Source organism: Melanotaenia boesemani, chromosome 13 (assembly GCF_017639745.1).
Source record: "Melanotaenia boesemani isolate fMelBoe1 chromosome 13, fMelBoe1.pri, whole genome shotgun sequence".
Taxonomy (NCBI): Eukaryota; Metazoa; Chordata; class Actinopteri; order Atheriniformes; family Melanotaeniidae; genus Melanotaenia; species Melanotaenia boesemani.
Window position 1 is genome coordinate 9,594,907 of NC_055694.1, and position 26,889 is coordinate 9,621,795.

The 26,889-nt window shown below is 37.9% G+C and overlaps 1 protein-coding gene across 1 annotated transcript; it reads left to right on the top strand.

The window, feature by feature from the left end:
* The first annotated feature begins 1,296 nt into the window (after positions 1 to 1,296).
* Positions 1,297 to 25,245, top strand: LOC121651718 (voltage-dependent L-type calcium channel subunit beta-3-like). Its single transcript, XM_042004112.1, has 14 exons — positions 1,297 to 1,704; positions 3,310 to 3,402; positions 13,503 to 13,622; positions 14,923 to 15,045; positions 15,146 to 15,261; positions 15,359 to 15,438; positions 15,545 to 15,564; positions 16,095 to 16,172; positions 16,948 to 17,006; positions 17,123 to 17,223; positions 17,317 to 17,468; positions 17,548 to 17,643; positions 19,190 to 19,360; positions 24,682 to 25,245. The coding sequence occupies exons 1-14, from the start codon at positions 1,624 to 1,626 to the stop codon at positions 25,087 to 25,089; spliced, it is 1,698 nt and encodes a 565-aa protein (XP_041860046.1). The 5' UTR covers positions 1,297 to 1,623; the 3' UTR covers positions 25,090 to 25,245.
* Positions 25,246 to 26,889: the final 1,644 nt, after the last annotated feature.

Sequence of the window (26,889 nt, forward strand, 5' to 3'; positions counted from 1 at the left end):
AGGATCTGCCCCCAAGACACCCTTTGAAAGACCAGCCTCCTTATTTATATAATGAGGCAGAAATGCATACAGAAATGTAAAAAGAAAACACAGAAATAAATACCCCTGGAGAAATAGAGGAAAAAATTGCCAGATTGGAAATAACAAGAATGTAAATATAACTGTGAATTTAAAAAAAAGTTCCAATAAAAAATAAAATGTTAGATGAAAATAAAATACAAAAACAAATAATTTGGGGGTTAAGAAAACGTTACAGGAAAATAATACAGAATTAAATACAAGCAGAAAAAAAAGAGGAAAGAAATATAAAAAAACACCAATTAAATAAATAAAGCTGAAAATTACATGGAAAGTAAATAATAAATTAAATCAATTAAAACCATTGTAAATGACAATTGAAATATATTATTGTCACATTTTATAAGTTCCTTAATCGAAAAATCTTTTTTATATAATTTATTGGCATATTAATTTGTTTACTGAGCCATTTTTATATTTCTGTATTTATTTTTTACTTTGGCAGTATTGGTCCTCCATAGAAAAATGACACTGACACATAATAAAGTTGGCAGGTCATAAAACTGGAACAAACAGAAATGAACAGGTTACAGTGGGCAAGGCAAACTTACACAAAGCCTAATAAACCCTAAGTAATAAACTAAGCATCCAGAACATTAGTTTTATATCGCACGTTAATCATCCTAGCCAGGAGTCGGACAGGAAAAAAATGTATTATTGCTGTATCTCATATGAGGCACTGACAAAATGGCACATTAAATTCAATATGTTGGATTACTAAAGTTAAAACGCAGAGTAGCTTTCTTAGAGTATTCAGGGTCATTGCTTGCAAGGTCCCCACTCCTTTGCTAATTTGACATTTAATTTGATAACATCACCGGCTACTGGTTAAAAATCAAATCGACTTAGTTAGGGTCAGAGAAGGTTTGTGGTTACATTAATACAGCCTCATACATGTTAGAAAGAGACTTTACTCCATTAGGGCATCTGTTACCACCAACAGAAAACGGTGTTTTCAGAAACAATTCAGAAAATGTTTCACTAAATCCTCCTACAACCTAATATTTGATTTAAAAAATCCCCTCTTTGTAGGTTCCATATTTGACTGCTAACACAAGTATTTGAAGCCTCCTTTCACAAATATGCGACGAGGAAGAACAGCATGTTAATACAAACGCAGTGGAAAAAAGAAAGAAAAAAAGAAAATGGAAATTGTGTCTGCCTGCGGTTAGATTTGATTTAAAATTGATTTATGCGTCCCTTCATTGAACCTCGACACCCCTGGCACAGACGCGCACTTAGTACGGACCTGTACGGTTGCTCGTGCGATGACGCCTCCTCGGCGTTAGCGGTTTAATTTAGCTCCGATATTTTTCCTGCTCGCTGTATGTTTTCACCTCCGATGTAGCGCGTGTTTTTCTTTTAAGCTGGTGCAGTAAACTTGTTTCCTTGCCAGCTTAGTCTGGATTTAATGGCCGTTTTTTTCCGCTTTCTCCCTCGTGCCGCTTCTTCTCTGTGTTCACTGCATATAGATGAATTTGATGCCTCTTGTTTCCTCCAGTAACCCATGTCTATGTGCATCCCGCCTCCCTGCGCTCTCAATAGATGGTGCAAGTCAAAATGTCCAAATCACCCGTAGACCCTCTGTCTGTTGTGGAAACCGGCTCTCAGTCGCATTATTTCCAGGTAATTTTATTCCCATTGCTCCTACCTCTAAGTCTGTCTTCGCCCAGCGAAGTGTTTGATAACGGTTAGCTAACGTCTCAAATGCTACTTGTTGTTTTATTTGAGGCGTCGCGTTTTGGCAGCCAGATACTTTTTCCCCCCTCTTCACCCCCGCCTTCATAGTAACAGCATGTTGATTTTTGAGTCAGTGGATCACACAATTAAGCACCTTATTATAGCTTCAGTATGCAAAAACACGCAGACAGGCTGTCACCTCTCTTAGATCTTAATAAATCTGCTGTTTTAGTCCGTTCAGGCCTTTGTTTTGACGTTTTATTATTTATTTCATTACGTTCACCCTGTCACGCTCATTTACAGGAAAAAAATCCACACACACCAGTAACATTATGGGACGTGATTTGTGTTTTTTTTCGTTTGGTTTGTTTTTGTTAATGTGCATATCATGACTGACTCACCTGTGGCTCGAATCCAACGTTTTCCTGCCAGAGGGCGCTTTCAGCGTTACAGCTGAAACCAAGATGTCTAGTTGCGGAAATGCTGTCTTGATATGCATGTGATTTTGGCAAAGTTACAGCTGATTGTGTTTCTTTGAAAACACCGGTCAGGTGAGTATATATAAAAATTCTTGTTAAGCCAAAAATTAAGACATCCAGACAGGAGAAGTCATAATACAAAAGAAAACCATTCAGTTATAATTGGGGTTAATATCTGTCATCTGGTGTGTATCCTACATATAATTCACAATAATCTTTGCTTGCTTGCTTTGGTGTCAGATTTTTCCTTTTCATTGCTTTCTGGTCATTTGCATCTTTTTTTTTTTTATTGAGAATTAGCTTACTTACATTGTTTTGTTTGTTTTCGTCTCCTCCCCATTTTGTGTCAATTTGAGACATTGCAGCATCATATTTATTTGGGGTGTGACATCAGTTTAAGTCTTTTGTTTTTATCTTTTAGTTTCTGTAACAATTTCCACAACAACATTCTTTGTCCCTTTATCCTATTTTCCATAAACATTGTTGTTGTTTTCATCGTATTTTGGACTCTTGATGGCTTCAGTTTATATCCCCTCATTTCCACTGCTTTCCATTTAGGTATCATTTAATGCACAAGAGCACTTTTCTATTCAATCTCCCAAATTGTTTGTTTTTTTTTTCTTTTTATCTTTTAATAATGACAAGTTCAGTTCAGCATTATTTGTTTAGTGCCGTTTTAAAAACGTAATCTCAGGGCACTTTACAGACAAATCAATTTGAGCTATTCCATTGTCATCCAATTAGTATTCATACAAGTAAATTCATAATAAATAACAGCTTAGCTAAGGAATCCAAAGAATCCAATCTTGACTTTTATTCAGTCCCACCATCCTGAGTGAGCACGGGGCAGCAGGTGACAGTGTAAAGGAAAAAAAATCCTGAGAGACCTGCTGAGAGAGAAGAAACACAAGTTCATTATGCCAATACTTTATAAGTATATACATGGAAAATGAAGAGCAGAGAGATGAAAAGGAAAGGAAGTGCTCAGTGCACAAATGGGTTATCCATTACCACCAGACCATTCCCATCCTCTACCCATTTGCTTTTAATCTGTGTGTCTCTTTCCTTTCAGCTGCCCAGGAAGTTGCCTAAACGCAAAAGCCGCTTCAAACGTTCTGATGGCAGCACATCTTCTGACACCACATCCAGCTTTATCAAACGGCAGGTAAAAGCTCTCTTGTGCATGAATAGTTTGATGCTTGACAGTGTCTGCAGCTGATTATCAAACGGTGGTTAGTGGGAGGAAATAACCGTTCCTTCTAAGAAAAATGTAGGTCATGTTTATGTGAGTGTGAATTAAGCTCTAAGGACTTGAAGTTTTCTATCAGAGCAGACGTCTCTGTAGTGTTTTGTTGGCATTAATGCAGCACCTTCAGTGATTAGGTTTTGTCAAAACTACATCTTTAGTTCTATATTTTTCATCGTAGTTTTTAAATTCTGGAATATTTGTACTCTTCGTCCACACGTCTCCTTAGTTGGTGTTTTATTTAAAAATCTTTTTCTAGACCAGCAGAGGGCAGCATAATGGCAAATACACCAAACTCTCATCACAGTTCAGTTTTTTTAATTAACGTTTTCAGGTCAGGCATGTGTGGAGATTTGAGTGTCAGTGTGAAGCTGAGCTGCTCGCCGTTTCAGTGCTTCAGAAGGAGAAAAGATCTCTGTAGAAATCAGCTTGTGAGGAGTCAAGAGATTTTACCTGGCTACAGACAAAGTATGCATACAGAGCTCACCTCCAAAATGCTAGATCCCAGAGATTTACGAGCTTCAATGCATCAAAGAGAGCAAGTCCGGAGTTTGGAGGGATCCAAATATCCCCTTTAAAAAAAAAAAAAAGACGGATGTTCTAATGACAGAAAATACAAGGTTCTGTTTAGTCCTGCAGATCTATGTAACATACTTCTACAGTGTCTTTTTAGAGTTGATTAATAAATCTAGATCTGAACGATGAGATTGTAAATGGCAAAAGGTAAACCCATACGCAATAAAAAACCCGCTGACTCAGATGTACAGGTACCAACAGCTTGTTAAGACTCATGATGACAAGAAATTCTGTGTCTCAGATGTTGATATGACTTCTATATTTTTAAATTTATGTTTTGAATATTTTACGTGTATTTGTTGTAGTAATTGTCTATCTTGGCCCAAAGACAGAGCCAAGCAGATTTCTCATTTGATTTAGTATTCACTTTCACTATAACCCATGTATTAATCCAAGTCTGTGTGATGCACATGCTAATATAAGGAATAATGCTCATGATTAAGTTTAAAGATGCACTACAGAACTTTAGCACTTTTCTCAGTGATGTGGCCCTTATCGACGGCTTTTTTGCCATCCATCTTGCATCCTAATTGTACTGTGAGCTCTCTGCAGCCACTCCAGACTCTTGTCTTATCTGTTATTCTGTCTTTTTCTCTTTCTTTTCCTCTCTTCATCCGATAATGTTTTCTTGTGTTTATTTGCTGAATCAGCCACGGTGCACTTTTAACATGGACAGTTTGTTTATATATGTTTGTTAGTGTAAAACGAAACTCGGTTGCAACATCACCCGGCGTCCTGGATGAAACAGTTGTATAATGCCTCTTCTCAGCCTTGGGATGCTACTAGATAGTGTCGGCTCCAGAAATGGACATAATAGATGTCACTTTCGTTCATATGAGTCCGGAATGTGAAGTTTTAAGGTTGGAAAGTGATGCAATGCCTCTTTAAAGTTATTCAATTAGATTTAGAAATCCATTCTAATAATTAGAGCATTCAGAATACTGAGGTAATGGATTCATTCATCAACATTGTTTCGATTACTTTTAATGTAACACTGTACTGTATATATTATTCTTTTCTGGCATTTGAATTGTAAGGCTTCACTGATTTATTTTGCTCAAATTATAAGGCAAATAGTAACTGGCTACTAATGGTTGCCATGAACTATTTGGTACATACAATGTTAAGTACATTATATTGAACAAATAAGAATTCACAAGCTATGCTACCAAAGAATAGCAATGGACCCAGATTTTTTTTTTTTCTTTTTTTTTTACCAGAAATCAAATATTGTAAAACAGAGAGCTTAAAAGTATAGATGGGCACCAAAGAACGCTGTTACAGAAGATACTTTTCTAATCATGAGCGCGACATTTCTGAAGCTTGATCCTGTTTATGAAACCAAATGTTGTTGTCCAGAGATGAGCCATCTTGCTTAAGCTAATATTCAGTCAGCCAGCATTGGACTAAAATGCGGCACCAGCTCCACAGGCTTTATGTTATACTTTTGAAGAAATGCACATCTATACTTCTGCACATATATATTATTTCAAACTGCAGAAGCTGAGCACTCCCAACAATGGGTACCTACTTGAGTAAGCAAGCGTGAATATTTATTCCATCTTAACACCATTACTGATAAAGGTTTGATAATGGTCATAGAGTTATTTTTCTCATAAAGTAATACTTTGTGACATTTCCCTTTTAAAATAAAACAGAATTTTTGGTTCTTTACATGAAGTGACCAAACAATTTGAAAACATGGCCAACTCATTTTTTGAACAGTAATGCAGTCAAGGTGTTGCATTGAAGTTTATGTAGTGCTCCTAAATTTGGCGCCAGTGCTTCCATTTTCAGTCAGGAGCTGTCTCTCAAAACATTTTATACCTCTTAATATGTTATGTGGTATCAAAAATGGTGCTGAATATGTTTGGCATTGATATGCTTCTAAATATGCTGCTTTTTTGTTGTCAAATGGGAAAATTGTCATCGTTTTAGCTTAAATTCAGCAAATATTTTCCTGAAACCCTTTACTAACCTACTGATTGAAGTTCTTTGAATGTTTTAAAAATGAGAGGTATGATATCTTTCTTAGCTGTATGTACAATCTGTAAATATGAGGCTTAAACGTGAAGAAAAAATGCTTTTATCTCATCCACAGCACTATTAGATTTAAAGGGAACGTGGAGCAGAGTAACAGCGAGGTGTTAGTGAGGAGAAGAAAAAAGGCTGAGCAGACATCTTCTTCAGAGGGGGACATTTGTTACCCTGATCGGGGGCCTTAATGACAATCTCCAGATTTCCAGAGAATATTGTGTGGTTTAAAATATTCATGGTGCTCATTTTGAAGGCCTTGGGCAATGTGATGATGTGTGGGTTCAGTGTTCACGCAAGCACCTTTACTTTCTTTTCAATCATTACCTTCTCTCCGCACGCACAACAGGCACCCCGCCTCCTCCAATTCCCATTGGTGATGTGACAAAGTGTTTCATGCAGGGGGAGTAAAATTCACAAACAGAGCAGATAGTTTCTTGCCTGTGATAGGGGTGGGGTGACTATGGAGGAGCAGTGGAGTATGACTCATTTCTGCAGCAGGATACAGTATGGATGTATGTATTATATGTAGGACATGAGGCTTTGGAACAGGAGGAGAAATCTTGGGGGAGTGTGTGATTATAATAGCGGTTTCGTCTGTTTCTTCTCTGCTGCTGCGTGTTGATTTGGACTTTGAGTGATGTAAATTTAAAGAGGTGGTTTGATGAAGTGACGTAAATGCTGCGTTGGTTGTTGTGATGTGATGAGGTGGGGAATAGAAAAGAAGGTGTAGCCGGCGTCTGCTCCAGTGCAGGTTGTCCCTTGTTAGGAGATGGGACACAGTGCAGTCTGTCTGCATTCAGCATGTAGTATAAAGAAAGGGAGAAACCGGCAGCATCACCATCACCACATTAAATGAGTAAGTACAAAAGACTCCTCTCATGGATTGTTCTCTTCTACCTGTCTGTTACTCCTTTCTTCCTGTTTTTTCCGTGTTTCTACAACATGATTGAGGAGCTTTACCTCTCAGTTTTCCTTTGTCCTCTTCTTTTACCTGCTCTCCCCTCTTCAGCAGGGCTTTTGTTTCACTCATTCCTGCACATGTTTTACTTTAACATGTTTTTCCTTTGTTTTCCTGTGTGTACCCTCTTCACGGTTCTACACAGTTTTATGATTGATCCATTTGACATGCAGTCACTGAAACTGATGTAAAAACAGTGATTTATTGCATCGTGTTTTAGTGAACACTGCATGCACAACTTGCTGATGTTGAATTACGACTTCATAGTTCAAAGAACACTTCTTGAAACTAAATATTAGATGCTGGATTTCCAAATTGCTAGAGCCTGCAGTTTTGTGGTGTTTCTTCTTCTTCATTTTTCTTAAATTAATTGGTAATTTTTTTTGTTTTGTTTTTACACTAAGGGGAAAGGAGCTTTAGCCTCCTGAATAATATATTCTGCTGTTCTGTAGATTTGGCTTCCTGCAAGTATGGATTTCTATTCAAGTATTTCACAATATCATTAAATTTTAATATTGATACCAACAAAACTTTAAGGAATGCAGCTTTTTGTACTCTGGTTTTACTGCTATCTAGTTGTCCATTGTTTTATAGTGTTAGCAGTAGCTTTAGAAAGAAATGTTTTTCAGGAACTATTTAATGGATCTGTCTGCTATGAAAGAGACTCATTGCATTCACTGATAGTGGAAAATGTGATTTCAATTCAGTACAATAATAAGGCCTTACTTTTTTAGTAGTACAACACTTACATTTGTGATCAAAAAACTACTAAAGTTTTTAGCTGATAGCATGCTAACATGCTAAGATGTGAGTATGGCACTTGCTAAATGCTTGCTTTTAACACTTCGCATAAGTTTGAGCAAATTGGCATCTGTAACATGTATGTCAACATGGATCAAATCATTACTGTGCCTAATGGCAATAAAACCCACAGACTAAAAGGTACATGTAAGTAATTCTTCTTGTTGATGCTTGTTTACATGAGTCCAGAGCTTTGAATCTGACACTTCATCAAGCTAAGTGGCTGCTTTCAGCCTGTTGGAATGAATGCTCACCAGTGCACAGGCTGGCCAGAAGTTATCAGAAACGATGAGGGGGAGCATATCTCTCTTCAATAAAGGAGGGCTGAGGCATCACCCTATGTTTCTGTCAGGGACATCAGTAGCTACGTTTACATGGAGCACTTTTAATCCGACCGAACGTCCAATCAGAATAAAAATGCGTCATGTAAACATGTCAGCTGATCTGATCAGATCAGCCTCAATCAGAAAGAATTTTCAATCCGATACAGGGGGGTGGTTTAAACCTTTTTACGATCAGCAGGAAAAAATGACCATGTAAACATTCGTTTTGATGGTTTCTTTGGTGTATGTTGTTTCTGTCCAGGCTTAAACCACGTGGGAATTACATGATGTCATGAGTTTTAGACTTAAAAAATTGCGGCAGCAAACAGAACAAGGCTGTGATTCAACTTTTTTGTTAGAAACTGCAAGAGTTAGGGATTTCTGAGCATTTTGACAGTCAACAGGTTCAAAATAAGAAAGAAAACCCTTCTTCCGGACTGGTAGGTGTTACGCATGTCAAAAGCGTTATGATCGTATTAAATCTGTCCATCATGTAAATACAACTGATCAGATCACTTTATCTAGCATCCATGTAAACGTGTCAGCCGGAATGTCTGATCAGATTCATTTTACTCAGATAAATGAAATATTTGTTCATGTGAACATAGCTGGTATCATGTATCTAGACTTTGCTGACTGGTGCCTTGCAGGTGAATGTAATGGTAGATGCCCACTGATTCATAAGGGATTGCAACAGTTTCCCAGTTAGATTAGTAACTAGTATGATAAGCATGGTGGGAACATGGTGTGGTCAAGCTGTGCACCTGTCTCAAGTGATGATTGTGGAAAATCTCCTACTTCCCAGGAGTCAGTCGTAATGACAGCCTTTTTATAAGTAAATGGATCATAGCTGAAAATATGCTGGTGTCTAGTTTGACGTTATTGAGGTTACTGCTGGTCACAACATTGTAATCGTGTTTGACTTTTTCACACAGTGATAAATAAATGAAGCAAGGGCCCGTCATGTAAAATGTGATGGATCAGTTGTAGGTTTATTTATTCCACACAGTAATTTTATGTGTAATTTTGACATATTTGCATATCAGCTACTGGGTTTACGATGCATTACTTAACTTTTGCCATTTTCTCAGTGACACGCCCCCTATCAGCGGCAAATTCGTCATCCATCTTGCATCTGATCTGTACTCTGTCTGTAAAAACATTCCTATATTGACTCTTGTCTCATCTGTTGCTCTGTCTCTGGCTCTCTTTTGCTTCCTCTCTTCCTCCGATAATGTCTTCTAACATTTCTTTGCTGAATCAGCAACAGTGTGCATTCGAAACCGCCTGTTTGTTAACATTTGCTTGTTAGCATTTGACACGTGCGCAAAGAAAAATGCAGCGGCAGCATCACACAGCATCCCGGATGAAAAAGTTGCATAGTGCGGTTTCTCAGCCGTGGGACGCTGCTGGGCAGAAATGCACATATTAGATGTCACTGTGCTATCAAACAAGTCCGGAATGCAGAGTTTTAATGTTAAAACGTTACAGAAAGGGTCATTTGAATAAATTATTTAATGTAGCCTCATCTAATGGCACAGTTAACAGCCAGACTGAGAGTGCTTGATTTTTCATATCTTTTGAAAGAAGAGCTCTGTTGTACGAAAATTCAGCCACAGATTCCCTACTGCTCCCTCCTGCTAGTCTCTTGCTCTGGCTTCACTTTTCTCTACCCCATTAGTCTACTCCACTACTTCTGCCTGTTTAGCAAACAGGCAACAGCTGTAATATTATTTTACATCACTTATAATGCAGTTAACATTGGGAACATTTAAATACTACCCTTGCCTTGGTTCTCACCAATATCACCACCTTATTCCTTAGAATTTGAGGACATAAAGTCATGATAAATCAAGAACATTGAGCCTCTCCGATATCTTAGATCACCTGACTTTTTGCCTTGGGTTCCTTCCTCTTTCTTTGAAAACCTTTTAATGTTGGCATCTTAGCTGAAAATGCAACCAAGAATGAGTCATTACAGAAAACTACCTGACATTGTTCTTTTTTTTTTTTTAAAGTAACTGCAACTGATGCAAAGTTGAAAGGATCCTTTTAATGATCGAGGTCCTGTGAAAGTACAAAAATGTATACATCACATTTGACATTTAAAAACACAAACACCGCCTCATAGACAACCCTGACCTGCCACAGGCTAAGTTTCATGTTACGAAATAACCTGTCCACTTGTTCATTTCACAGAAAGAGACAGACACCCCATCAGACATCAGGTTTATCAGCCTCTGGACGTTGCTGGGCAATGACGGCTCCAGAAATGTGCATAATAAATATCACTGTACCAACAAAACAGGGTTAGAAATGCATATTCTTGATATCAGGAAAGTTACATAGATCTACCTTGACGTAAAGTGGCTCAACATTTTCATATTAATAGTGCATCAAATGACTCAATTTTTACAGGAGTTGCTCAAAGTGATGAGCTCACAGAGAGTTATTACCTAACTCTGCAGCTACACAGAACATTTCAGGGCTATTACAGTTCATTGTTTGAGTTTTCCAACTAGAAACTGTCCTCTCATTGTCTATCCATTAATTTTCCATACGTTCTTCATCCTATTCAGGGTCACAGGTTGGGCTGGAGCCTATCAGGAAACTATTGGATAGCTAACCATCATGCCAGTGCCATCACAGCTGTCTTAATCTTTGCTAACTAATAACTAATCAAATGGCAAAATGTGCCCTGCTCGGCCACCAGACACCATGGACTCAGTGACTGGCCAGGAGAGTTTAAAGAACATCACGCTGTTGTGTTAGCGCTGTATTCATGGTAAAACATTACTGTTTAGCAGCACCAGTGTGAAATATATCTGCAAGTTTTCTCAAAGGAAAAAAGAAATTGAAATAATTTTCTGTAAAATCTTAATTGAATTAATGTTGAAGTCCTCAGTTGATAGACTGTAGGATGACTTGGCCTCTCAGGACCCAACTAACTGTATGACACACTTCTCCCTTGGCCCCTCCCTGTGGAGTTGAGACCATCAGTGTTGCAGTGTGTGAAAAATAATCACAGAAGCAGAGTAGGAAGGAACAAAGTTAAATTTAGCCTGTAGACTGGGGACATTAGTTGGAGAAAAAAAAAAAAACAAGACATCCTCAAAAAGAAGATGATGATGATGTACTCTCATTGTTATACTCTGCAATGCAGCTAAGCCTCTCCTACATAACCCCCTGCTTAGTTCTCTTATGCCAGTGGTAACAGAGGTTTTTGTAGCATTTAACAGGTGGTAAGGCTGGAAAGAAAATTGAAGAGACCCAGAGTATCGAAATGCAGTCACTGTATGTTTTCTAACTAAATTTAATGTAGCACTTTTACTCCGCACCCACCACCATCTTTATTCCACTTTTATTTCTGTGAGTGTTTGTGAGCATTCCCAGTGAAGACAGGGAAACTGCTACAGTAAGAAAATGTACATACATGTTTTTATCGGGCTGTATTGCTGTCCTCTTTATCAGCTAGGTATGCTACTGTCTCTGCTATCTATGTCTCATGTGGTTTTGGTATCGGTTTAAGTAATTTCCATGTAGGTCACGCTACAATCCTTCACATCTATTTTTCTGTTCTAATCTCATCTTCCTGTTGAGGTAGTCTCAGTATATTGCGATATAAACCTCTATCACCTCACCAACCATCCTTCGATGGCTCATAAACGTCCCTCTCCACTTTGTGTATCTTGTCAACAGTATTCCCCACTCTTATTTCTCTCCCTCTCTTTCTATTTCCACCTGTTCTTCCTCACTCTTCTTTTCTATGTCAGCGCTGCTCTGGCTCTGGTGCAGTGTTGCCTTGCAGAGCTTGTGAGTGCTAGAAATCAGATGTAGTTATCTAACATAGACACCACACCAAAAAAAAAAAGACAGGAGAAGAGCGGTGCTTGCTTGGAGTGGTACTGTCGAAAAACATTTATTCTGGATTACATGCATCCTGAACTGCAGAGAAAGCAAAGGTGGTGGTTGTTCTTTTTGTTGAGGAGCTTCTTAGTGTATTTTGTGCCTGAACTTCGTTTTGTTGTGCTGTGGCTAATTGGTCCTCCTGAGGATCCGTTTGTTTATGTTGACAAGATGGATGACCAGAGAGTCTCTGCACTCTGGAGGAGAAGAAAATCTAAGTGGAAATATTACTATAAGCTTTGGTGTTTCATATTTTTGTATTTTTTTTGGTTTGTATTTTTAGCATTTCAATCACACCTTTTGTTGTGATTTTTTTTTTTGTTTGTTTGTTTGTTTGTCTCATCCAACTTGGTTTTATTTTTGCTGCAGTGGTTCTTCTCACTGACAGATTCAGGACTGACTTTCTTCAGAGGATCCATGTCAGCTCCAAATATGCGAAAACTCTCACACACTCATAAATACTCGTTAATCAAACTGCTTCTGTAACACCTTCCTCTTTCTTTCCATTTCATGCTTTTCTCTATGGAAATGGTTTTAGTCTCAGTATCACACGGCAGTCTCTTTATTTCACAATGCAGTATATTATATACGAGCTTCATCTGCAACAATTTCATAATCAGTTTCAACTGTGAGAGTTTTTTCCACTCATCTCTCTAAACCTGAATATATTAATTTTGTTCCTAAAGAAAAAGTGGGAAACCTTAAGAGTTGACATGCTATCAAGAGTAAATGTAACATCTTTACTTGAAAAAATATTTAAATTACTGAAATGGTTCTTCACTAATTTTCTGTAGAGCAGCTAATTGTGTATGACAGATTCACTATTTCAGCTTCAGAGTATATAACAGACTATTAGGTCAATAATGAAAGGTTACACATTGTGATTAAAAAGTACCTCTTTGTCTCTATTTGCTTTATCTGTTGCTTTCAGTGTAATGTTCTAGCCATCCCTGGGTTGTGTCCTTAAACTGCTTACTTTGAAAAATTATAGCCAGCATATATTTTACTAATGAGGAGATGTCCTTGGAGAATAAACAGGGGAATAAAGGATGTATATGTGCTGCACTGTGGGGGATGCTGGAATGGATTGGGGCCAAGTTGGAGAGAAGAGGAAGCAGTTGCCTCCTTTGTGCTATATTTGGTTTGTCAGAAGATGGCTGGTGTGGGAGAGCAACGCATTGTTTTGTAGATCCACACAGGCTCACACATGAATTTGGTCATGAATGCAGACGCATATTTGCATGCACACCTGCATGCAAACACACTACAGAACGGAAAAATGGATTAAAACACAAAAACTTTAACAACAGAAACAGCAAGTGTATATCTCTGATGTTTAAGAGATCTTTGCATATGATGTGAGTTGTGAAAATATTAATTGACACATCACCATTTACGCTATGACTCTGTCCTGGCAGGGGTCAGCTGATTCGTATACCAGTAGACCATCGGATTCAGACCTGTCAGCCGAGGAGGACCGCGAGGCGTATCGGCGTGAAGCCGAACGCCAGGCACAACAGCAGCTTGACAGAGCTAAGGTAAACAATGCAGAGATGCAATAGGTAAGAGTGTGTTATTGTTCTGCTCCGGGCCAACTTTAGCATCCACCAATCCAGGTTTTAGACAGAAGTATTCATAACCTACTTTTAGAACGGTGTTTTTGGTTGAAATCTGAAAATAGTCATGATTTTAAATAATTTTTAGCTACTAAACTTAGTCTTTTCAGCCTTTCAGTTGTGCAGTTATCAGTTAATACAGGAGGAAACTTTCTTTGAAAACAACAAGGTTGGAATCTCATGAACCTCTGACCCAGGAGGTTTACTTAACTTTGGTAAATCTGCATTAAATCATTTGTCTTTGTGACAGTGTGAGATTCATGTTCAACAAGAATGGCTTAAGACTGAGTGATCTTAGCATAGATGGGGATGTACTGTACTTACAGTATCTCTTGCTACACAACTCCTATATATAGTGTCCAAACATCCTATTTGTACACAATCGTTTTGTTAACAGTGGACATATTTTCATAACAGCTACAATACATGTTTGTGTTTAATTATTGAAATAACAAACTAAGTAATTCCTTAAGACTTTAATAAGTTAACTAACCATTAACTGATCTAGAAGCTTTAGTTCATAATATATTTTCAACAAGCCATCATAAACACCAACATTGGCCAAATACTTATCCGGTGATCATCTTCCATAGTTAGAAAGACCACCTGCATCTGTCAGAGGGGGAGCCTACTTCTCCAAATGTGTTAACTTCTGGTGCTTTGATTGTAGTGTGGCTTAATCACTTGTGTTGTGAATCTGTTTTTGTTATGCAGGGTGTTTACATCTGTAGTCCCCAGCAGGTCATACAAAGTGGCCTTTTTGACTAATGCTAGCATATTTACACTGATGTGTTTATTAATATAAATGGTCCCTTTGTAAATAAATAAATAAAAACAACTAAACTGGCTAAAACCACATCTGGTTGGAGACCATTAACAGAAACATCAGCCTCTTTTTGTGGCTTTAAGTGATGAACAAAGCTGGAAATTGGTGTCTCCATCTGTGATGTGAGACATGTTTTGGTTTATTGGCATCTGGTCACAGCATTATGTTTACGTTTGTCCCCACCATGCTGCTTTTAGAAGTACCCACACTGTTAGGAAAATAAGTTGATTTATTACTTCATCATAAATGTAAATTGTAGTTTTAGAGCCGGACAATAAACAAAACACGCAGAAATCTAAGTGAACTCTTGCCCAAACCCCACTGTATGGACGTCTGTGTGTACTTCCTATCCCTGACAAGTGCTTTTCTTCTTTTTTTTTTTTATAATTGCCACAGTCCAAACCGGTAGCCTTTGCAGTAAAGACAAATGTGAGTTACTGTGGAGCTCTGGATGAGGACTGTCCTATCCAAGGAGCTGCAGTCAATTTAGATGCCAAAGATTTCCTGCACATCAAAGAAGTGAGCCATTACATTCTATTGGTGATGATCAACTCTCTCCATTACATCAAACACGACAGATGTATGTGATTCTCTGCTGCTGTTTTATTGAATTCAACAGAAGTACAACAATGACTGGTGGATCGGCCGGTTAGTAAAAGAGGGCGCAGACATCACCTTCATTCCCAGTCCTCTTCGACTGGAAGCTATGAGACTCAAACAGGAGCAGAAACAGAGGTCAGAAAACACATTCAAACAAGTGGGAAGACAATTTCTCACAGGATTTGTTTCTACGGTGTAAGAGTGATAATACGGTGTGTCGCTGTTGCTGCAGGAAAACAGGAGGCAACTCCTCCAGTTTGGGTGACATGGTGACTGGGAGTTGGAGGACCACACCGCCATCTGCAGGTGAATGTAAGTACTACAAACCTGTTTCTGAGGCGGAAACAGAAATGAGCTTACGTTCTGCTGCCTTTTTTCCCTTTTCTTTCACTTATTGTCATATTCTTGTTTTCACAAGCTAAACAGAAGCAAAAACAGGTATGTTTTCTTACTTTCTGATGAAAGTGGATGTTATAGTGTTTTTAATTAGAAGTTTCAAGTAATTTTGTCAAGGTTTTTGTAGAGATGGAAAAATCTTGAAATATATTTCGTTAATGGGATTTCCTCAATTGTTTTACATCTTTAAAATACAAATTTAAATGGTGTTGCAATTGATTGTGAATGTGAAAGGTTGTTGAGTTATTTTTTGATTATCTTTTATTATTAATTATGTTACCGCTAGCACTAGCTACCTGGAAATGTAAATGAGTACATTAGTTGGTGCATATTTTACCAGATAATCAGGGATTATTGTTGTATATAACTGTAAAACAGTGGAAAATATGAGAGATTGTGTTATAAAATTCAGGCCTTGTTGCCTTTACTGTTTTTTTCACTCTTTGAATATTGTAAAAAAGAAAAATGAATTATTTGAATTTGTTTATCTTCATACCACAAATAAATCCGACCCCCATGACATATTACCCACTGTTCTCTCTGTTCCTGTCGTCCTCCCTTATTTCTGGCAGGAGCATGTCCCTCCATATGATGTGGTGCCCTCTATGAGGCCGGTGGTCCTCGTGGGACCATCTCTGAAGGGCTATGAGGTGAGCCTTTCCAAATTTCACCTCCAGTTGTTAGAACAACTGCTCAAACTATTCCTCCTCTGCTGTAAATATTATAACCATTTAAATCTGAGTTCTATTGACCAAGTGTGATGTTTTTTCTGTTTGTTTGTTTTTTTTTTTAAGTCCAGACATTAGGAAGTGTGAGCATTTCTGTTTGATTAAACTAAATCAGGGATAGCACAGAGGCAGGTCTTCATGTTATTAGTTGCTGTGGCAACACAGAGGTAGCACGCACAAGACCCTCACGCCTGTATACTGTAATTATCTGTCATGTACAGGAGCTGCTAACTCTACAGAACAATGTCAGAGTTAAACTTGACAAGAAACCAAAAGAGAAGTTTGTACTCAAAACAGAATATTGATAATCTGAATATTATTTTTTTCAAGTGACAAAGAAAAACTTCTAACATGCAGGGATGCGTTGGGGCTGCACAGCAATAATATTCAACTTTGCAGGACAGCAAAGATGGTGGATTCAAGAAATGTTAAAATCCCTTTACCATTCTGCACATTTTAGGTTTAATTTTTAATCTCAAACAGTTGAAAATTGGTGATGACTAAATGAAGGCTTGTTTTAAGAAATTCCCATAATTTAGTGCTTTGTAAAAAATGCATTTAGGATAATTTACAGCTTTGAGTCTTTTCTCTAAATCTATACAAACATTGGTCTGAATGTGGATGGTTTTTCTCATTCTTCCTCACTGGTTCTTCCAATAATAAAATGTTTTTTTTTTGTTTGTTTTTTTCCGTTTAGGTAACAGACATGATGCAGAAAGCTCTTTTTGACTTCCTAAAACACAGGTTTGAGGGAAGGTAAGTAAAAATAGAAATGATGATAAACCTAGTTGTTAAAAGTCTAGCCTTGAATAAATATCATATCTCTTAGTTTTGATTTTTTTTTTAAATTAATTTATTTATTTCTTTTGCAGAATCTCGATCACCCGTGTAACTGCCGACCTGTCCTTAGCCAAGAGATCGGTCCTCAATAAAAGGCCCATAATGGAGAGATCCAACACCCGCTCCAGCCTTGGTAACATTTCTCATGTCAGCATAAAAACACAGCAGCACTTTGTTTTAGAAAAATAACTTTTAGCCCCTTAAAAAACGTGTCTTCTCTTTGCAGCGGAGGTTCAGAGTGAGATTGAGAGGATATTTGAGCTCGCCAAAACCCTGCAGCTGGTGGTTCTAGATGCAGACACCATTAACCATCCTGCACAGCTTGCCAAAACCTCCCTCGCTCCCATCATAGTCTATGTTAAAGTTTCCTCACCAAAGGTACATCTTACTCATGAATGCTGACTTCATGCAACCTTTTTATTCGGGATCTATGACAGCGTCTTGTCCTTTCTCACAGGTGCTGCAGAGGCTTATAAAGTCCAGGGGGAAGTCTCAGAGCAAGCACCTGAATGTGCAGATGATGGCTTCAGACAAACTTTCTCAGTGTCCCCCTGTGAGTGCTTCAGTGTGTGGTTATTTCTAATCTGTGTATTTATTTTGAACATTTGATACAGTGTGATTAATTGTTCAATGTTGGTAAACTGTGCTGCTGCTTTAGTATGTTTTATGAACAAATACATATGAGCCCATATTTATTTCAATTTGCGTTGCACTTCCTACAATCAAAAGTGTCCAGCTGTTTAAGGAATCCAGGCTTTAGGTGAACCATGTAGCATAGGGAGGAAAAAAAACATGCAATTTCCTTCTTAGTGCTTGCACACACTCTACAGAGTCTACAGACTTTCATCCATCTTGTCCTTTCACATATATGTGAAAGATTCTTGCTCCTTTTTAAAAAAACGTTAAAATGTAATATTCAAGAGAAAAACCACATGTCTGTGTTGTTGGAGGATCTTCAGAAACTAAACACATCTCAACTTTTTTATTGAAAATTACACATTGTCATGCAATGACAATATTGGAAAGACTGTTCGATTAGAAGTAGGACAAACACAGGTGTGCAAATGAGGGTTGCGTTCCACTTTGTTGAAGTTCTGCTTTTGTGCTACTTTCACAACCACCTAACCTTCACAGCTGCAGCAGTGAATTGCAGACCTCAATTATACACCCGACATTAGCACCATATATTGAAGTATTTTTCAATACAATATTCAATAATTACATATCACGTTTAATATTGTGCAGCACTACCGCTGTTAGATTGTTTAGTGATGACAAAACCAGCACATGTAACTTAATTTATATTTACATGTCATCCTAAATCTCTCTGGGTTTTTAAGGCAAGTCACATATTCTAAATACTGAAGATGTGAGCTTGGGGATCTATGACAGAAGAACGTGTGTTTCCTGTGTGTTTGCCAGAAAAAACTATGCCAGTGATCAGCCTTAACCTTAACCTGCATAAACTCAGCTATTTGGATGATATATTGTTTACTTTTTGTATATCTTTATTGTGATTAATCAAGTCATTCATTTTTGTTTCTTATATGTGAGTCTCAACTAATAAATGAGTTTCATTTATACATTCAAGACCTTCACAGAATGACCTTTAATAACCTTGGCTTTTCATGTAGCACCATCATCACGTCAAAGTTGCAAAGGTGTTCATTAGTTTAACATTTCATGATTAAATGTAATGATATTCCTATCAGTCGCACCTGCAGCTTCTGGTCTTTTCTAACGTGCTAAGCTGGGATTGGTAATAAAAATAGGTAAAGGCTGCAACTAACAATTCATTTCAGTTAATCTGCTCCTTGTTTTCTGACTCCTTAGAGTTTCAGACAAGGTTAAAGTAGCAGCTGTTGTCATTTATTTTATTTTATTAAAACTCAAAGATCCAGTATATGTGATGGGATTTGATAAGTGTAAGATGTGAAGAAGAAACAAGGATAAATAATTACATCTGAGAAGCTTTAACCATAAACTTTGCACACTGCACAGCTCAACAGTACTATGTTAGCTTGAAGCTCCTCAAATGACCTCACAGCAGTGGGAGCATTGCCATAGAGACTTAAACATTTTTTATTGTTCACTTGTAGGATATGTTTGATGTCATTTTGGATGAGAACCAGCTGGAAGATGCTTGTGAACATTTGGCCGAATACCTAGAGGTCTACTGGCGTGCCACACACCTCCCAGGAAACACTCCTCTTAACCCCTTACTGGATCAGAGTCTGATGACCCCACCGTCTGCCATCTCCAGTCTACAGGTAAGTTTCTTTTTATGTGTCTGACGGACAGGAGAGCGTAAAGACCTGTTTTTAATGCTGTGTGAACTCTTCAGAAGGAAACTGGTTTTGGATGCATATGTTGTCCCCGTCTTTACCAGCTGTTCCCATCTCAGACTCAGTGGTGTGTTTTGATTTGTCTCCAGTTGTCTTGTCTGTCCTCTCACTCATTCATGCTTAACATTTTTGCAGTTTTCTGAAACACAGGAATTAATTGAATGACTGCTTACAAAATGGGGTGAGTAGTAGGGTTTATACCATATGTATTTGCACTCTCCCCACAACACAGAGGCTGAGACAGTGAATGAACCGCGTTTTATTCACTCGAAACTCGCCACAGAAAAGATCATATAATGCGTTTTTGATTTGTTTTATTATTTTTTTTTCTTTATTGCATCCTGCCTCTTTTCTTTTACTTGATGGTTTCAGGTGAATCGCTGCTCCACAAGCTTTCTGGGGTAAAAATTCACAAAGCAGTGACTTACTGTCATTAATTTAATGCCACAATTGAAATAAAATGCTTGTATGAAGTAGTAAAATTTTCATCTTTCTTTTTTTAAAAATTGGTTTTGACCTTTTTCCAAGCATGCTTTGTGAATGCTGTCCCTGCTGGCAGTGGTGCACAACTGAATGCCTCTGATTTAAAAAGCAAATGATCAGTGATCAAACACTGTATTCACCTAAACTAAATCCAGATACACAGATACAGCTGAGACTGTAACATCAGTGCAATGGCATTCTGTGTTCAACTAGTTCATCCATTCGACTGTTTCCCTTTATTTTTACTCACACAGAAAACTGAGGACTTTGATGAGATGTAAACAAATCCTGCTACACATCTACATAACAACAACCGACATTGTCAAGTGTCAGTGTTTCCCAGCTCTGACTTATTTAGCTACATTTCAGATTTCGACCACTAGTTATTATAGATTCAAGTTGATTTCATACTGTTTAATAGATTGTTACAATCCCCCACAATGTTCTTCTTAACATGTTACCAGTTCTTTAAGCCCCTTTATTCTCATCTGTATCTTCTTTAAACAAAAGAAACAAAAATAAAACTATTCTTATTAGAGATGCACCGGTCAATCGGCCGCCGATCAAAAAGGCCGGTTTTCTATCCAATCGGCCCAATCGGTGACCGGCCGGTCACTGTCGTCATTTCCGGTTTTTGGCCGGTCACGCTGACACGCATGCGCAGCAGCTCAACGCGGACAGCTCAAAACTGAACCAAAGCAAAACAAAGATGTCGTTGATCTGGACATATTTTACCGTGTGCCAGGACGAACCGAAACAGGCTATGTGTAATGCTTGTAAGTCTAAAGTAAGCCGTGGAGGATCAACGCCTAAGACTTATGGAACAACCAACTTAAGACGCCACTTGGAAAAGAAGCACCCATGCTTGTTTAGCAAGTATAAAGAAGACACGGCTGCTAGTGCTAAGACTAAGAGGGATGTACCTGAGTCACAGCAACAACACCCCACCGTCGCCCCTATGTTCGACACGAGTGTTGAGAAGTCTAATGCCACCACTCGAAAAATAATGGAGTACATGGCACTGGACGACCAGCCGTTCAGCGTAGTGCAGGATAAAGGCTTCGTCAACCTGATTAAACACCTGAGTCAACGGTACAAATTACCAAGTAGGCGATACTGTTCTGATACAGCGCTATACAGTGTTGAAACTCACTATATCTTATTTTTGATGTTTTATTCTCAAGCCAAGTAAATATGGTGTCTATTGTATGATTATAATGATTTCTTAGATAGAAAATCGGTATCGGTAAAACCGGTTTTGGCAGGTCAGACCCCCTCAAAAACCGGAAATCGGTATCGGCCAAGAATTTTGCAATCGGTGCATCTCTAATTCTTATTTTAAAAGCCATGACATAAATAGCTTTACATCTGTCATATTGATAGATAAACCAAATGTATTCTAATCTGGCACTGCTAGCTGAGTGCAGTACATACTGTATAGCACCGTATATAGATTTAGAGGCATTTAACTCTACTATTCAGTATAAAAGTTTTGGTTCAGTATGACAAAGTTATTTTCTAACAAGTCTAAAATGAATAAGTTATAAAAGCTTACATAGAAAATCTCTCATGAAAACTTTTAAGACCCAATTTGCAGAAACTTTATATAGTTAATAATGAATAGTTCAAAGAAAAAACATTTCAGGAGCTCAAATAAAGAAATTTGATGACCAAAATATTTGCAAAGTTTCAGTCTGTTTACTCGACTCTGTTTTTATATACTGCCAAGCTCTGAATACAGCATTAAATGTTATATTTTATATAGATTTCACATTTTTCATTTAAGAAATTTTAACTTTAGAAAGTTACTTAAGGCATCTGTTGAATGTGGCACAGTGAAAAGATTATAGTTATTAGTTTTAATATGTAAAGTGGGATCAAGATGTTAAGGAAAGCACATATCCTTTAGTAAAAGTAACCTTCACCACTGATCATTACCAGGACACTCACTACTGTGTTTAAACTGTATTTGGGTTGCATGGTTTTCCTTTGTTCTCAGGTAGTAGTTGTGTACCATGTTGTTTACGTATTTACAGCTGTACAAAACAAAATAAAAATCAGTCACACGGATCAGCCTCTGTTGTCTAACAGCATTTCTGGGAATTTTGATGGTTTTAGTTGGGGCTGATTTTAAAGCTGACAAATGCTACTGGTTGGTTTCATAAGTGATGTATGTTTTAATGTTTATAATAACTGGAAAAAAACACTTACACATTAATTTTTATAAAAGTTTTAATTAGCACATTAACAAAAAGCCCTTAGCTTTTCTCAGTATATATATATATATATATATATATATTACACAAATAGCTAATCATCCAATCAAATGGTAGCTTGGTAGCTACTCTGTGTATTTAGGCAAGTAGACATGGTCATGGAAACTTGATAACATTCAAACCGAGCATCAGAATAGAGAAGAAAGAGGATTTAAGTGACTTTGATTGTGGCATGGTTGTTGGTACCAGACAGACTGTCTGGTTGGAGACGGGTCAGAAAAAGAGAAAACATCTATTGAGTGGCAGTTGTCTGTCTTAATAATAAAGGTCAGACTAGAATGGACAGACTGGTTTGAGATGATAGAAAGGCAACAGTAACTCAGATTACCACTTGTTACAACTAACGTGTGCAGAAAACCTGGAAGCAGATGGCTACAGCAACAGACCACAGCTACGAACAGGAAACTGAGGCTACAATTCACACTGATTCACCAAAACTGGAAAATAGAAGATTATAAAAAAAAGTAACCTGGTCTGATGAGTCTCCATTTCTGCTGCAACATTCAGATGTTGTCAGTCAGAATTAGACAAAAGCAACATGAAAGTATGGATCCATCCTGCTTTGTATCAGCGGTTTTGGCTGCTGCTTGTGGAATAGGATGTTTTCTCGGCACACCTTAGGCCCCTTAGTACCAAATGAACATGGTTTAAACACCACAACCTACATGAGTATTATTGCTGACAGTGTGCCATCTTCTGATGGCCACTTCCAGCAGGCTAATGCACCATGTCAAAAGCTCATCTCAAATCATGCTTTCTTAAACATGACAATGAGTTCATCGGACTCCCAACGGCCTTCACAGTCACCAGACCTCAATCTAGTAGAGCAGCTTTGGGATGTGGTGGAACGAGAGATTCTCATCATGGACTTTCCGGTAACTGTGTGATGCTATCGTGTCAGTATGGACTATGTGTATAAGTTGGCCATTTATCTGTGAGACTCCGGTCTTTGTGTTAAAAAGAGTCAAAGTCAGATACACTGAGGAAAGCCGAGGGCTGAAACGCATTCATTCTCACCACCAAGCTGGTTAAAGCTGTTATAAAATTCACTCACAAGTGCTGATGTTTTCAGTTATTGGGATTTTTGTGGGTTTTGTTTTGTTTTGTTGTTTTTTTTTGTTGATGTTTTTTTTGTTTGTTTGGTTGTGTTTTTTTTTTTTTTTTTTTGTTGTTTTTTTAGTTTGTGTTTTTTGGTGTGTCTGCATTGTCAAAGTTCCAGGAGAACTTTTTAGTTGAGCACACCAATGTTCTTCTAATTAACTCAATGTATGACATCATGACCAACATTTAATCCACATTTTGGCATTTAATCAATAGGTTTGTTTTAAGAAATAAATCGGGTTGAAGAGTTATTGATTGACGTGATTGTTCCTCCTGCAGTTACGTTATATTACAGTCTGTACTCCTCGTTCTGCATAGCAAATCGTACAGACATAACAAAACTAATTCAGTGTGTAACTCCAGTGTAACATGTGGAAGTAACAAAAAAAAAACCATGAAATGATCGAAATCCAGATCAGATAAAAATGGATGTGAATAAAAGAGTTGTAATTATCAAGAGATATGATTACATTTATTGAAGGTTAAATGAAAAGAAAATATGATTAGATCAAAGTAGTGTAATTATTTTCATGTTTAACATTTAGATACACAAAAAAAAAACTTATTTACTTAGTTAAAGTAAAAAAAGTTAGTTACTAGGTAACTATGTGAGCAATGTAACTTCGCTGTAAGTTACTAAAAATGACTTAAAAACTGAAGTGATGAAGATGCTAAAAAATATTTTAACTAAAAAATAATAAATTGTCCAAATATTTTAACTATAAATATATATATATTTTAAATATATATATATATATATATATATAGATATAGTATAGTATAAATACAAATTGTATCTCAGATTTACGTCTGCAACTCTAGCATTATGGCTCTCTCTGGTATGGAGAGGAGGAACAATTGCAGCAACGAGTAACTCATTCAATTCATAATCGGGCATGTGAGCATTTTTTTTTAAAGGGTAATCCCAGTTTATTTTAACATGTTATATTTCCCTTTATTGTGACTATTATCGTTTTGCGTCATGTAAACTCTGCACTCTTCAAATTTGAGAAAAATAGGTTCCTGTAGCTTTCCAAGAAAAAAAAAACATAATTTTTGCAGTTAATTAGTAAACAATAATTTGTTACCTTAATGTGCATTCACAATCTGCATGAGTGTCACCAGTTGTCCTGCTGAGATATATTTATAAATTTCCACCTCTCTAATATGTGGAAGAGTGAAAGGTTAGCATGACAGACACTTAACAGTCACATTAATGGGTTGTATACGAGGTTAAAATAACAAAGAAGTTATTATCCTTCATGACAAACTTGAAACTTAACTTCAGTCCTTCCTGAAGTAAACGTTGCCATGTCAGAAATTGTGCAACTATGTGAAAGATGTAGTTTTTGTTTTAAATCTTTTTCAACCATTAAAATCCTCCAGAACAAGAACCAGGCGCAGCCTCATGAGGCCGTGGGCTTGGAGGGTGATGAGGAGGAGGAGGCCGGCGAGGAGGCCCACTCCCCCTTGGAGCAGGACAGTCTCATGCCATCTGACGAGGCCAGTGACTCCCTGTCCCGTGGTCGTAGAGGGAGCCCATGCCAGAGAGGGGCTGAGGAGGATGAAGAGGAGGAGGAGGAAGAAGAGGAGGAAGAGGATGAGTACACTTCCCCTTGCCATGCTCGCACGTACAGGGACGTATACCCCTCTCACCGAGGGCACGCAGGCAGTAGCCACAGTGCTAACGGGCATGAGTCACAGGACAGGCTGCTCCAGCGCGACACTCAGCAAGGTCACAACCAGAGGAACAACCGCCAGCGGAACCGCCACTGGCCCCGAGACACCTACTGAATCACGGGCCCCTCCCAGCCGCCAGGTCACCATCATGTCCCCTCTTTCCCAAAGCCCTTCAACTGATGCACTGTCCCAAATACACCATCTACAGTAAAAAACAATAAATAAATAAAAAAAAAAAAAACTTTCACAAATTCAGCTCCAGATTTTAATGTCAACGACAAACATCAGCAGATACCCAATTTATTCACCAGTAATCTAGTGTTTAACCCTACACACTGAGTTTATCTAACCTAATGGGATCACCAACCTCTCTGAAGTCAAATAATTCAGAACAAAGTCAACAGGCCTGCTCACGTCTGCAACAGAAAGGTTTTTGGCTGCCAGCCCTACTCAAACTCAAACTTTAGCTGCTTTGCCTAAGGTTTCTCTCTCTTGTAGGATGTCTCATATACTGGCCTTAAAAACTCTGAAGACTTTTAAATATCTTTACTATTGCATGTATAATTATTTTAAAACTATTTGCACATCACTGCTGAACAGGAAGTGAATGATCTTTATGGATAAAGTAACGTAGGAATGTCCTGTGTTGAATCCATTCATGGATAATAGTAATGCATTTGATTGCAATGTATATACTGAATGGGTACCTGGTTTTCTTTCATTGCTACTCTATTTGTTTGATTTAGCTTATATGGACTTGTTTGTTGCTATCCATGTGTTCATTGAATGGCATTTAGGAGACACACATGGTCTCTGATTAGTCACAACGTAAATAATTGGTGTGAGGCTACAGTAGAGTGTAAGTGTAAACTAAAGTGCAGTACATTCTGGGCATCACTTGCCTTTGCTGTTGCACAATCACTCTGACGCCTCTAAATATCTACAAATGGGCACAAAGAATGTAAACACAACCAAGAAAGGGAATGTTTTATATAATTCAAGGGATGAACTATTTGCCAAAATGCTTGTTTACATCAAATCATTCACATATGTCAAGCACACGCTGCTCAGCTGCAGCTCCTCTTCCAATCAAGGCTTCACAGAATGTAAGCTTGCATGCCTTTTTGCACTTCCAGCACCACACGGTGTCTCTCACCCAACTGATCACCCCGTAATTCGATTGTAGCACGTTACTGATTGTAGCATCCACAATTACCACACTGGTCGCGCCACCTGAGGGTCAAATATTGCATCATATTTGTGTACCGCAGTCCTGCAGCTGGTTTTTCACAAAGGCGGCGCCTCAGGTGTTTAGTCCTGCACACTCATCGGGCTCCTGAAGGACTCGTAGCACCCGTCACATGATGTCATTTTTATTCCTGCAACATTTCCAGTCTATGAGCCGATGACGAGTTTGATGTGATGCTGACAAGTGGTGACCGGTCTCTGTTTGTACACAGGGTCAGTGTTTACTGGTTTACTGCTTCCATGTCTCACAGGTATTTATCTAGTGTTCTGTATATTTTGAAGAGAAAAAAAAATCAGCATGATTTGGAGAAAAAAAAAAGAAAAGAAAAAAATCTATGCAAGTGTTGCATGAAATCTGATTGTTTCTTTTATGGTTAAGTATTTTAGTAATGCATTGATTCTGACTCCTTGTTGTCTTGTAGTGATAGTCTTGTCTTTGGGGCTACTCACTCCTCGCACCACTAACAACTTGATTATTAACAATGAGTTTCCCACCACACACCTCGATTCTGAAGACACTGTTCAACGATATCGCACGTTGACCCACTTTTAAAAGTCACTCACTAAAAATAGTCCCAGATCGAGACCGTTTTGTTTTGCTTTTTCTTTCCTTTTTCAATTAGTGAAAAATAGAACAAGTGAATTATTAAAACCCTGCATGTCTTA

Bases quoted from the DNA above. Each gene is read 5' to 3' on its own strand.
- LOC121651718 (XM_042004112.1), top strand. From the start codon at position 1,624: ATGGTGCAAGTCAAAATGTCCAAATCACCCGTAGACCCTCTGTCTGTT. The intron at 1,705-3,309 runs GTAATTTTATTC...CTTTCCTTTCAG, and splicing joins CTCAGTCGCATTATTTCCAG to CTGCCCAGGAAGTTGCCTAA. The intron at 3,403-13,502 runs GTAAAAGCTCTC...CTGTCCTGGCAG, and splicing joins CCAGCTTTATCAAACGGCAG to GGGTCAGCTGATTCGTATAC.